The sequence below is a fragment of the Biomphalaria glabrata genome, chromosome 5 (genome assembly GCF_947242115.1).
Source record: "Biomphalaria glabrata chromosome 5, xgBioGlab47.1, whole genome shotgun sequence".
Taxonomy (NCBI): Eukaryota; Metazoa; Mollusca; class Gastropoda; family Planorbidae; genus Biomphalaria; species Biomphalaria glabrata.
The window spans coordinates 51,439,018-51,453,288 of NC_074715.1; the positions used below are offsets into that span (position 1 = coordinate 51,439,018).

General features: G+C 36.6%; 1 protein-coding gene across 4 annotated transcripts in view; it reads left to right on the top strand.

Moving 5' to 3' along the window:
* LOC106050430 (centrosome and spindle pole associated protein 1-like) overlaps positions 1 to 14,271 on the top strand; it is a 100,725-nt gene that overhangs the window by 70,743 nt on the left and 15,711 nt on the right. For all 4 annotated transcript variants that reach the window (XM_056031055.1, XM_056031057.1, XM_056031054.1 and 1 more), the window contains 5 exons: positions 1,135 to 1,248; positions 4,586 to 4,690; positions 7,133 to 7,166; positions 10,948 to 11,036; positions 12,699 to 12,745. In XM_056031055.1, coding sequence (XP_055887030.1) covers positions 1,135 to 1,248; positions 4,586 to 4,690; positions 7,133 to 7,166; positions 10,948 to 11,036; positions 12,699 to 12,745 — 389 coding nt within the window. The remainder of the gene's footprint in view (positions 1 to 1,134; positions 1,249 to 4,585; positions 4,691 to 7,132; positions 7,167 to 10,947; positions 11,037 to 12,698; positions 12,746 to 14,271) is intronic.

Genomic DNA, 14,271 nt, shown 5'->3' on the forward strand with positions numbered 1-14,271 from the left:
TGCTTTATTCAAGTTTACTAAGGTAGCCTACTATGAATAATGATGCAAAGTTTGAACTTGATCCGAGAATAGGAATTGGTAGAAAACGCATGCTCAAACTTTTTACCAGACAGACAAATTGACAGACAGAGTGAGTTGATAAAAGGAGAAGAATCATATATTTATTGTCATATCTATTAGTACTGTAAGATTTGTATGCCTTAACTCTTTCTCTCCGTAATTATTTACCACATTCTGGTGGAATCAACGTTGGTATCGTCAGTTAGGAGAGAAAGAGTTAATCAATATCAAATTGGAATAACGTGTACAGGCAGACAGGAAGACGGACTGGGTTGACATAAACTTTGGAAAAAAAACATAAAACACATTTTAAAGCGCAAAACTATAATCCTCTAACCCAGGATACAAAGGCTTTGGTGGCTGAGTGATAAAGCGCTTGGTTTTCGAACCGAAGTATCTCGGGTTCGAATCTCGAAGACAGATTTTTTAACTTCAGAATTTTAGGAATTTTAGTCCAGCCATTTTAAATGGGTGTCTGAGATTAGTTTAGGAAAGTGAAGAAAGTTGGTCGTTCATCCTCGTTCACCGTTGGCCAGATGACCTTTAGATTTAGCTAATAAATAAAGCAGAAAGTAAGGCGTGTGTACGTGTTAATGTCCCGCATAGAAATAAAAACCCTTTGACCAAACTTAATAAAACTTGGTATAAATGTTCCTTAGATCATGGCGGAGATCGTAGTGTATGTTCAATGTCCACACACACGAACACTCTACAGGAGAGGGGGGCTAAAAATAAAAGAAAATACCTAAATTAATCTTACTTAAAGAGCGAAACTCTTTTATGTATCGGGTAAACCCGCATGCCGCGGGTCAAATTCAACTAGTTGTCCTATAAATCTCAAAGGATCAAATTTATACTTTAACTATCTTTGATACAAAATAAAACATACAAAAGAAACGTTTGCACTAACTGTACAGTAATTCTATAACCACCCATCATATTCACCTAGTATTAAAAAAACACCACCACCAAAACCTAGAATGTAGACTTTTCGTAGCGAACTTTCTTAGCGTATCTTTTGTAGCTGCCTTGCTGTTGTATTAATTACTCTGGTCTTGATTTCCTTCTATACAGTTAGAAAGAGAGCGGACAAAAGCTCAGATGGCCAGAGACCAGGATGACCATCAAAGAAGGATGCGGAAAGAGCTGGAAGATGAAAGGAAAAGATTAATGGACCAGGAGAATGAGGTTGGTCGGTCAATAAAGCCAGTCTAGACCTGGGATACAATTTCTCCAATCCCCGGTAACAGCGGGTTGATAGAATGTCATTATCACCTTCAAACATAATTTAATTATAATGATTCTTATTAGATATGGGTTATGGGATTTCGAAGCATTAAATTTTAACAAAAACTATTTAAAAGTTACTTAATTTGTTTTAGCACCTAAGGACAAAATTTCACACATACCTCTGCACAATTTCATATTAAAGTTTATGTGTGTTATGGTGTAACAAGAACAAGATACTATGTCATCACATATAATATGGCTTCAATAAGTCAGGAACAGTTGTAAGGAACACACTGTACGTTTTCCTGTTCCCTCCCATCACAAAGGAACCTGGGTTCGATGCTTGTCAAGAACTATTCTATATGGTAGACTGTGCAATGGCTCTAGCTTTATTGGGTTATCATAGATTTTTCAGATTCGAATAGCTTTCATCATGCTATGAATAAAAAAAAATCTTTCTTCTTCCACCTTTGACTCTGTTGACCTTTAATGTCTAATGTATAATTGCTTTAAAATCTTTTCCTTAATTTTTATTATAACGTCACCACATTTCTACGCATCGCTTTCTCGTCTTTTCCTCTCTTCCCTTATTTTATTGCTTAAAAAATGTAAACGGGATCTAAAAACAAGGAGCAGATAACTGTGCTTAGCTTTTAGCGATAATTCCCAAGTGTGACTACTTAGCGTTTTTTTCTTCTAATAACACCCCTTTACTCTCCCTGTCTCTCTCTCTCTCTCTCTCTCTCTCTCTCTCTCTCTCTCTCTCTCTCTCTTTGTGCATGAGTAAGCCAGTCGATCCGTCACTCTCTGCCGAAGCAGGACGTTCTGGCGCCGCCGTTTTGGTCCCGCCGTTTTGGCGCGAGCCATTTTGGCGACGGGACGTTTTGGCGCGAATTACATTATGTACGTTTATTGTATTATTTCTTTTAAAAGAATTATTCATATCTATGTTTTGCATGAGTGTTTGTGTTAAGACATATTTTTCACGTACTAAATGTAAATGTGTGTTTGTTTTTCACGTCATTTTCTTTAATAAACATTTTGCCTTGTGTATGTGTGTTTATTAAAAGGCACACTTTTATTTTCAAAATTTTTTTTTAAGACATTTAAAATTAAAAACAAAAATAAAAAACAAAATGAAACGATGATAGACTAAAAATTGATGCAATTATTTGTTTACATTAACATTGGTTTATTTAATGACTGTATGGTATCTCCAGCTATACATACTATACACTTGCTAATAATAAGTAAAAATATAATACATGTACCATGTTTCTCAAAATACATAGACACCATGGCTATTCGCACCTAGGGATGTCAAGTGGAGTGCTAGAAACAGATTATCGTCTTACGCGTGAAAGAAGGGAGGGGTGGAGGAAAGAGTATATACAAGGAGTGAAATGTGAGCAGAAAAGAGGGGGCGGAATAGATGTCACATGTAATGACCATTCCCAAGGAGATGATCGATAGAAGCATGACGCCAACGACCAGTGCTCGGTGCTGGTCTTATCTTCATTTGTTTAACTCTACCTGCGTCAATGCGAGATGTGTCACCCAAATCACCCCTACCCAATTTCTCAAAATATATTTTTTCAAAATATCTTAGTGTCGTGAATTTGTTTCTATCTATTGTCGCCCCTAGTGTTTGTTTATATTTGTGGATTCACGTTAGAGTTTGTACTGACCACATTCCGTGTCTTGATCTTTACTATGTGTGTAGTTATTGTCGTCATTCAGCGTAATAGAGCTTTAGATGTTAACATGGTTTTTGTTATATTAAAGTGTGACACTTAGCTAGTTCGTATATTACACTAATGTCAAATTTAAAAAAATCTTGTGGAAAGAAATCCAAAAATGTCATCCAGAACTCACATATAGCATGTCATTACCATTCAGGAATCTGACTTATTATAGGCCTATATTCATGAAATAAGCAAAACCTTTATAATTAAAAAAAAAAAATTCGCTGAACGGTGTTAGAATTCATACTATACATACAATATTATGGTAGAGTGAAATAAACATTGTTATAAAAGCTACGTGGTTATTAAATTATCATCAAACGATATCTCGCGCCAAAACGTCACGCCGCCAAAACGGCTCGCGCCAAAACGTCCCGTCGCCAAAACGGCGGCGCCGAAACGTCACGTACCGACTCTCTGCAGTCTCTCTGTATAGCCTTTATTGACGTCCATGAAATAGACTGAGCCATCTGAATAGATCCAGTCAAAGCGACAGAGACATACACTGATAATTTATATCTATATGCATGAACTTAATTTTAAACATGCAAAGCAAGACAGCCAAAATAAAGAATTTTTAAACAGCCTCCAGAGTGAACTATATCCTAGACAGAGATTCTTCTTCTTTTTTTTTTTTTTTGAAGTAACGTCTGTATTATAATAAGATAAGATCATCATTTCTTTGATAGAAAAAAATTGGGTTCAGTCACGCATTAAACTGAATGACATACGGCTGTCTTCTCATTCATTCTATCCTTTGAGACGAAAGAAATTAAGAATGGTGGGAAGCGTGGTCGAGAGGATAAGTGCGCTTGAACTTGGCTTGTCTTGGCTACCTATGAAGGGGGCTCGAGGTTCGACACCCGACTCGGCCAGAGTTGTGTTTACTGAGCGCCTAACCACAGCACGGAAAACCAACTCCTAGATACCCCCTCCGTCGCCCCCCCCCCCCCCAAATGGTCCACAAATGAGATTGGACCAAAAGCGTGCTATAAGCATGAAAGTAGCGCTATATAAAAGCTATAATAATAATAATTCATTTCAAATGTATCAGCTACATACTCTGTAGCAAAATGAAACGCAGTAGCAAAAAGTACACTACTAGCAATGAAACGTCTTTTTTTTTGGTAGATGTCTCGATACATACAAAATTCTCGATTTTTATATCTTATACTAAATGTGTATATTTGGATTTGGGGGGGGGGGCGCACCAAAATATTCTTGAACCCGGGCCTACGGGTACCTTGCTACGCCACTGGTGATTCCAGAAATTTCAGGCCAACAAAAAATCACGCATTATTTCGGTGTTCATTAATAACAATAACATATTGAGGTCAAGTCAAAAGTCGTTGAGGTTAATTCTAGAAAACGACAGAAAGGAAATTCTGGAAGAATGGAAGAAGAAAAGAAAAGTATAAAACAAAAAGGAAGATTTACTTTTTCAAGAACTGGCAGTCGTAGTAAAAAGTAAAGAAAACTAGAAATAATGTTTTTGTCTGGTTTCCCTGGTTTGAATGAATGGACTAACAGATTGTTTACAACACCCCCAGGCACGACGCAGGCTGGAGCAGATGAGAAGAGATTTGGAAGAGCGCAGACTTGAGTGGGAAAGACGCAGGAGGGAGGCAGAGTCCACTAAGAAGGACACCCCAGTTGTAAGTAGCACGTGGTTCTAGTATTAAATATTTTTGTACTAGTGTTTTAACTAATTTTGAACTAAGGTGGCTGAGTGGTAAACCGCTCTGCTTCCAAACCAAGTTGTTTCCGAGTTTGAATCCCGCTGAACGCTAGGATTTTCAAAATCAGGATTTTTAGGGTCTTCTATATATGTCAATGGTAGAAGGTTTGACTACGAATCGCTGGGTACCCAGTTCGAATCCACGATAAGAATTTTTTTTTAGGACGCCTCAACTCTAAAGGGTTCCTGATATACGTTGCGTAAGTAAGGGCGGTCGGTTGTTGTACTTGTCACGTGACACCCTCGTCGGCCAGAAAAACAGATGAGCTGAGAAAGGTACCTTTACTTTATCATAATTAACTAAAATTAGTGTGTGTTCTCGAGATGATAAGGGCCGTTTATTTAACATGCTACATTTCAGCAAGATAAATAAATATTTGGGAACTAGAACAGAATATCTACGTAGATAATTTCCACTTTTTTTCCTAAATAATTTTTTCACGATTTGACCTTTACTACTTTTGGACATTCACCCGGGGCACTAAAACTTCTGAGGATTAGAGCGTCACCTTCCAGACAACTTGGCTAATACAAGTGGCAGAACGTGTCCATCATCAAGTACATACTGCGAGGCTGACGTGGTTATTGACTGGAATTCTCTCGAAGCATTTTCAATATTTTTAAATGCGCCGTAAGCAATAAATATGAGACATGAACGCGCTAACCACATTTATTTCAGACAAAAGAATTACTACATGGTGATTTTTTACGTTGGTTCAAGGTCACTACATTAAAAACGACAAATATATAAGCAAAATATAAAAATTGTCGATTTTAATCAAGACTTGTATACGGAAGAACTGCACATTTTCAGCAATATATCTAAATAATAAAATATTTATTTTCCATTTTCTAGGACAAACTAATGGACCTCATTCACCAATCGTAAACAAACAACATTTTGCCACGTGGTTCTCTATCTCTTCTATACAAATTACGCAATCCAGAAAGGCTGTCACGTGATACGTAATTTTCATTGTTTTATCAATATTATCACGTGGCTAAATGTTGTTTGTTTACGACTGGTGAATGCGGTCCATTGATTAATCATCACTAAGTAAATGTTTCCCTTTCAGACCTTGCGATCTATGGGGCAGATGATGTTAAGGTCATCTGTTTCTATGGCCAACGGTTAGCGCGAAAGGAACGCCCTAAAAATTCCGAAATTCAAAATCCCAGCCCTCACCGAGATTCGAACCCAGGACCCCAGATTTAGAAGCCGAGTGCTTAAACACTCAGCCACCGCGCCCCCCCCCCCTAAGAACAGAGAAAAGTGGAGGGGTTTGGTTTCGCAAACTGTCACAGCACCCTTACGACAAAGGCCAAGGGACAGATGAGAGAGATTCATAAACCTAATTCAATTTGTGTGTTAGCCCTACAGGTCTTATAGATTCATAAACCTAATTCAATTTGTGTGTTAGCCCTACAGGCCTTATAGATTCATAAGCCTAATTCAATTTGTGTTAGCCCTACAGGCCTTATAGATTAATAAGCCTAATTCAATTTGTGTTAGCCCTACAGGTATTATAGATTAATAAGCCTAATTCAATTTGTGTGTTAGCCCTACAGGCCTTATAGATTAATAAACCTAATTCAATTTGTGTGTTAGCCCTACAGGTCTTATAGATTCATAAGCCTAATTCAATTTGTGTTAGCCCTACAGGCCTTATAGATTAATAAGCCTAATTCAATTTGTGTTAGCCCTACAGGTATTATAGATTAATAAGCCTAATTCAATTTGTGTGTTAGCCCTACAGGCCTTATAGATTAATAAACCTAATTCAATTTGTGTGTTAGCCCTACAGGTCTTATAGATTAATAAGCCTAATTCAATTTGTGTTAGCCCTACAGGCCTTATAGATTAATAAACCTAATTCAATTTGTGTTAGCCCTACAGGCCTTATAGATTAATAAGCCTAATTCAATTTGTGTGTTAGCCCTACAGGTCTTATAGATTAATAAACCTAATTCAATTTGTGTGTTAGCCCTACAGGCCTTATAGATTAATAAGCCTAATTCAATTTGTGTGTTAGCCCTACAAGTCTTATAGATTAATAAGCCTAATTCAATTTGTGTGTTAGCCCTACAGGCCTTATAGATTAATAAGCCTAATTCAATTTGTGTTAGCCCTACAGGCCTTCTAGGTGTGCATTTGCCCCAATACCCACATTATCAGTCCGCCTCCTGAATATTGTCTTCTAACGACACATAATGTAACAGATTGTTCTTGCGTTTCTTTTTATCATATCATTTTTTTTTCTTTGTGTGCGTGTATGTTAAAAATTAGATTAAGAATGTTTTTTCATTTTCATTTTAAGATCTCTCAACTTTGCTTTTTTTTTTTCTTTTTTTTTTTTAGCCCCAGACGGCTCCAGTTCAAATCAGGCCACCAAGTAAGTTTCGTGACCTTCAGCCTCATTTTGAATTAAAGAAGTCGATTACTAGTTCAAAAATTCAATAATCGATTGGACATATGTAATGAAATCGATTACAAACTTCATTTTTAAGGAGTAGATTTCCAATTTTCAATCGAAAGAAGTTAATACAAAATTTATATTTAAAGATCATCTATTCAGTTTTATTTAAAAATATAATTTATTTCTTGAGATATATTAAGGGAGATATCGTTCTTACTTGCATTCATTTGCCCGATTACTAATGCCAAGAAGCTTCTCTCAGATCCATTTATGTAATGAAATAATAACTGTGGTAATAAGCCTCTCTATAATTATGACCTTAATATTGTCAAGTTTTCCAAAGATTTCATTTTAGAGCAAGAAGAAATTTTGTTTCAAAATAAATATAGATCTTAATTCTTTTCCCCCCCCCCCCTCCAAAAAAAAAAAATCCTTTTGGATTAAGTTCCTTTCTAGAATCTGTAAGCAGTATCATCAATTCTAAAAAATTACACTGTCAAATATTTTCGTAACAGCAATTCGACTTCAATAGCAAGCACACACACACACACAAACCAGTCCTAACCGACATTTTGTTCTTTAGTTTGAATTTGAAAAAAATTATACTAAAATACAAAGAGACGCATTAAGGTTAATGACTTCAAATGTTTTCTCTAAAGCATTTTTCATATTCTTACCTGAGTATTCGTCTCAAAGTCAAGATATATTCACTTACACAGGCTATTTCTCTCAAAGTCAAGATATATTCTTTTACACAGATATATTCTCTTATACAGGCCATTTCTCTCAAATTCAAGATATATTCACTTAAACAGGCCATTTCTCTTAAAGTCAAGATATATTCTCTGACACAGGCCATTTCTCTCAAAGTCAAGATATATTCTCTGACACAGGCTATTTCTCTCAAAGTCAAGATATATTCTCTGACGCAGGCTATTTCTCTCAAAGTCAAGATATATTCTCTGACACAGGCCATTTCTCTCAAAGTCAAGATATATTCTCTGACACAGGCTATTTCTCTCAAAGTCAAGATATATTCTCTGACGCAGGCTATTTCTCTCAAAGTCAAGATATATTCTCTGACACAGGCCATTTCTCTCAAAGTCGTGTTCTCTTTCTTAAATTGCTAATACTCTCAAAGTCAAGATATATTCTCTGACACAGGCCATTTCTCTCAAAGTCAAGATATATTCACTTACACAGGTTATTTCTCTCAAAGTCAAGATATATTCTCTGACGCAGGCTATTTCTCTCAAAGTCAAGATATATTCTCTGACACAGGCCATTTCTCTCAAAGTCGTGTTCTCTTTCTTAAATTGCTAATACTCTCAAAGTCAAGATATATTCTCTGACACAGGCCATTTCTCTCAAAGTCAAGATATATTCTCTGACGCAGGCTATTTCTCTCAAAGTCAAGATATATTCTCTGACACAGGCCATTTCTCTCAAAGTCGTGTTCTCTTTCTTAAATTGCTAATACTCTCAAAGTCAAGATATATTCTCTGACACAGGCCATTTCTCTCAAAGTCAAGATATATTCTCTGACGCAGGCTATTTCTCTCAAAGTCAAGATATATTCTCTGACGCAGGCTATTTCTCTCAAAGTCAAGATATATTCTCTGACACAGGCCATTTCTCTCAAAGTCGTGTTCTCTTTCTTAAATTGCTAATACTCTCAAAGTCAAGATATATTCTCTGACACAGGCCATTTCTCTCAAAGTCAAGATATATTCACTTACACAGGTTATTTCTCTCAAAGTCAAGATATATTCTCTGACGCAGGCTATTTCTCTCAAAGTCAAGATATATTCTCTGACACAGGCCATTTCTCTCAAAGTCGTGTTCTCTTTCTTAAATTGCTAATACTCTCAAAGTCAAGATATATTCTCTGACACAGGCCATTTCTCTCAAAGTCAAGATATATTCTCTGACGCAGGCTATTTCTCTCAAAGTCAAGATATATTCTCTGACACAGGCCATTTCTCTCAAAGTCGTGTTCTCTTTCTTAAATTGCTAATACTCTCAAAGTCAAGATATATTCTCTGACACAGGCCATTTCTCTCAAAGTCAAGATATATTCTCTGACGCAGGCTATTTCTCTCAAAGTCAAGATATATTCTCTGACACAGGCCATTTCTCTCAAAGTCGTGTTCTCTTTCTTAAATTGCTAATACTCTCAAAGTCAAGATATATTCTCTGACACAGGCCATTTCTCTCAAAGTCAAGATATATTCTCTGACGCAGGCTATTTCTCTCAAAGTCAAGATATATTCTCTGACGCAGGCTATTTCTCTCAAAGTCAAGATATATTCTCTGACACAGGCCATTTCTCTCAAAGTCGTGTTCTCTTTCTTAAATTGCTAATACTCTCAAAGTCAAGATATATTCTCTGACGCAGGCTATTTCTCTCAAAGTCAAGATATATTCACTTACACAGGTTATTTCTCTCAAAGTCATGTACTCTTTCTTACAATTGTTAATACTCTCAAAGTTTTGTTCCCCTGTTTGATTCTATGAAGTTATTCATCTGTTCATTACTATTGACGACCAAATTCAAGGGACGATAATGATGATGATTACTATTGTCTCTTGTCTTAAGTTTAATTCTGGTCTCCCTTTACAGCGTCCAATAGTCCTATTGTTGTGTAATTGAAGCGGCCGTTTCTTTTCATCCTAAATCAAACTCATGAAGTTCCATGTAGTTAAAGATCTATATTTGAGCATAGATCAAGTAAAAAAGATCAATATTACTGCTATTATAAATGTTGGAGAAAGTTAAAAGATCACCCATGAGACTTCTTTACCATTGACAAGAGGGATCGCAAGTGGGATCTCAAAGAAGATCGACTCAACACATTCTGTTCAGTAGGACAGTTTTAATATGCCTATGTTAACGCGATTCTATCCGTCTTTCTCGTACTAGAGCGATCCACAATCCAATCCAACGTAGTTTTCATAACGTCTTTTTGGTTACGCCAACAGGGTCGCTTCAAATGTCAGTGCAATAGTCGTGAAAATGTCAAAATAACTTTGTTTTTCTTACTAGATTGTTCATCAAAATCCTTAAATACCAATTCGGTCAATCTGGAATCTAATGGCCCCTTTTCTCGCGGCAGGTGACGTAACCATGAGCTCAATACGTAAGCCTATAGCTGCCTAGTATAATATAAGATGAAACCTCTGTGGAAGAAGAGTACCTAAACATTCTGTTTAGGTACTCTTCTTCCAATGCTGTTTTCTTTCCTTCAGCTATCTTCGTGACAGTTTTTTTTTACACCGCGGTGCTAAGATGTTTTGTCATTAGCTCCAGTCTGCCAAGAGTCAGAATTTATGTGGTATATAGCTATAGCCGCTTCTGCGGTATTTCAATAACTATGACTAGATTTGAGTAGCTATATTTAGATGTCTTCTCAACTTGAGGGCAGATGGTTATCTCTTTGCATAGTTTGATTGGCTGAGATCATTCCCCCCAGGTTACAATCACATATCATTGATTTATGAGCAGTAAAGCGAGTATTGTGAAATGTATTTGTTTGTGTTTCTATGTAAATGTTGTATGTGTTTTTATGTAAGTGTTTTATATGTTTCTATGTAAATGTTTTATGTGTTTTTATGTAAGTGTTTTATATGTTTCTATGTAAATGTTTTATGTGTTTTTATGTACGTGTTTTATATGTTTCTATGTAAATGTTTTATGTGTTTTTATGTAAGTGTTTTATATGTTTCTATATAATTGTTTTACTGTGTGAATGTGTAGGTACTACATTGCTGAAAGATATGGACGACACCAGAAGAAGATTGATAGAGGAGAGAAGAAAGATTGAAGAACTACTGAGAGCTCAATCTGTAAGTCATTAATTAAATCACTTATGGAGTCATGTTTCCTGGTATCAACCACTTTTAGATGGTGTAAAAACTTTGCATTCTATACTACTGTTTAGTTCCTAGAAATCTTTTGGTGTTCAGAATGTAATCTTATTTATTTTTAATCGTGGGGTCAGTCTAAAACATTAGGGCTTAAAAGTGGTAATTGAGGTACCTATTGAATGGGGATTAACTATGAGAGAAAGAGGTAGACAGAAGAGAGAGAGTGAAAAGTGGAAAGGTAGATGGATGGGTAGAGTGACAGAGAGAGAGAGAGAGGGTGACAGAGTGACAGACAGGAGTAAAGAAACACAAAGAGTGAGTGGGAGAGAGAACGTGTTTGTCAGAGGGAATAGCGATAGAAAGAGACAAATAGAGGATGATGGACAAGAGAGATAGACTGAGTAGAAACATAGAGTGGCACATAGGGAGAAAAACTTAGAATGGGGGAGAGAGAGAGACAGAGATAGAGAGAATGAGATAGAGAGAGTTAGAGAGAAACAGAGAGAGACAGAGAGAGAGAGACAGAGAGAGAGAGACAGAGATAGAGAGAGTTAGAGAGAAACAGAGAGAGAGAGACAGAGAGAGAGACAGACAGAGATAGAGAGAATGAGATAGAGAGAGACAGAGATAGAGAGAGTTAGAGAGAAACAGATAGAGACAGAGAGAGAGACAGAGAGAGAGAGACAGAGATAGAGAGAATGAGATAGAGAGAGTTAGAGAGAAACAGAGAGAGACAGAGAGAGAGAGAGAGACAGAGAGAGTTAGAGAGAGACAGAAATAGAAAGAGAGATAAAGAGAGTTGGAGAGAGAGAGAGAGAGAGAGATAGAGAGAATGAGATAGAGAGAGAGTTAGAGAGAAACAGAGAGAGACAGAGAGAGACAGAGAGAGAGAGACAGAGATAGAGAGAGACAGAGATAGAGAGAGTGAGATAGAGAGAGTTAGAGAGAAACAGAGAGAGACAGAGAGAGAGACAGAGAGAGAGAGAGAGACAGAGATAGAGAGAATGAGATAGAGAGAGTTAGAGAGAAACAGAGAGAGACAGAGAGAGAGACAGAGAGTGAGAGAGAGAGAGAGACAGAGAGAGTTAGAGAGAGACAGAAATAGAAAGAGAGATAAAGAGAGTTGGAGAGAGAGAGAGAGACAGAGATAGAGAGAATGAGATAGAGAGAGTTAGAGAGAAACAGTGAGAGAGACAGAGAGAGAGAGAGACAGAGAGAGTTAGAGAGAGACAGAAATAGAAAGAGAGATAAAGAGAGTTGGAGAGAGAGAGAGAGAGAGAGAGATAGAGAGAGAGAGACAGTGAGAGATAGGTGAAGAATGAAAGAGAGACAATAAATAAATTTTAAAGGGGAGAAAGACTTAAAGAAAGAATGAACTCATAAAACGAATAACAAATTAAGAAAGAGGGGAGAGTGGAAGAAAGAAATGATGAAAGTGTTAAGACTCAATCAAAGAGAGAGAGAGAGAGATAGAAAGAGAGAACAGGAAAGAACTATTTGAGATTGAGATGAAGAGTGCTAAGGAGAGAGCCAGAATAGAACCATGAAAAGAGAGAGCAGAGAATCAGAGAGAGAGAGAGAGAGGGGGCAGAGAAAAACTGGATTCACTATTGGTAAGATATTTTTGCGTTCTTCTAACAGAAGCAGCCCTCCTACACTGAAGTGAAAGTCTTGAAAAGACCTCCTCCGTGAGTACCCTTTAGTTCTTTCACTTCTTTCAGTGTTTCTCAAATTGACGTTTCCTTACACTATTCGCTGGAAGCTAAAAATAAATATCTTTTAGTTTAACCCCCCCCCCCCCAAACAGATGATTTTAACGATAAAACTTCCGTTTTCGTTATAAAATCTAAAACAAACTAGTAACCAAATTTCATTAGCGTAGCCAATAGAAGTTACACATTTCTACCAGTCTCTGGGCTCCATTAATAAGGTGCAGTAAATAGTAGATTTTGTTTTGAACTACATTTTTTAATAGCAGGATAATGTACTAGCTGTAGATACCTCAGAATTTGCATTTTTGTTTTGTTTTAAATACCAGAGATAATGCTTGGCAGTTTAAAAAATCCCCCCCCCCCCCAAAACCCTCCCTGAAAAAAAGTCTTGGCTAAGCCCATGGTTTCAATTATGTTATATTTATGAATCAGACAAATTATAATTATGAATCAGACAAATTTGGTAAAATCTGCAACTTTGTATACCCCGCACAGCTGCTTTTGTATAGGGACAAATGTTTAGTCCGAGGGTTAGATGCGGTTAGATGCGTGAAAATATGATACCTATTCTATAACTAACTCTTGAACGATAACTGTAGCTATCGGTTAACAAGAAAGTGGGAACACCTAATGCACGAGAGAAAGTCATTTGGAAGAGGAGGTTTTAAATCAAAACTTGAGAACTGCTTGCTCCAAATGACTCAAACTACTCAAAGTTCTATTTTAATTGTTCACAATGTTTTCTATACAAAGATTTCATGGGAATTTGTTAATTTGTATTATAAAAATGAAGGTCAAGAATCATTATCATTGTCTCTGGATTCTATTTCAATACGTCCTTTGCCTAAAACAGGAAGCGGAAATGATCAAAGTACGGGTAATACTTTGTAACTCAAACTGAGGCTCGAGGTCATCATTAAAAAACTTTTTTTCTGGGATACGTTCTGCTCTTGACTTCTGATGCCTGTAAAAAAAAAAAAACTAAAGAAAATCTATTATTGACGGAAGCTGACACTAGTGACGTCTATCGAGAACTTCTGAACTGGGTGGGACATGGCTTTCTCGCTTCTCTCCCTTTTCCAACTCTCTATTATTTGCCGCTTGCAGACGTACAAGGGAAGACCTAATTATACAAGCAGTTTTCTCTTTCCGGTGCTTTCTGAACCAATGTATCGTTTCGTAAGAGGCTATTTTTCGTATGTCTCTTTTATTTTAAAAAAATGTTTCACTAAAACTGCTGGAAATTCAAAACTAAAATTGATAGAGAAAATGTCAATAAGACCTTTTAGCGTTTCCATAAGATAGCAAAGTAATAGCGGAGACAAATAAATAAAAAAACAGATAGTGCGATATTTGACAATGGATACCATATATTCCTATTGTGATTGGATTTATATTATACATTTTTTGACTTTATTTCTGTTTAGTGTGCTCTAGTCCAGCGTTTCTCAAACTGCGATGGTCCTTTCAATGGGGTCGCGACGCCCTGACACAAAATAGTG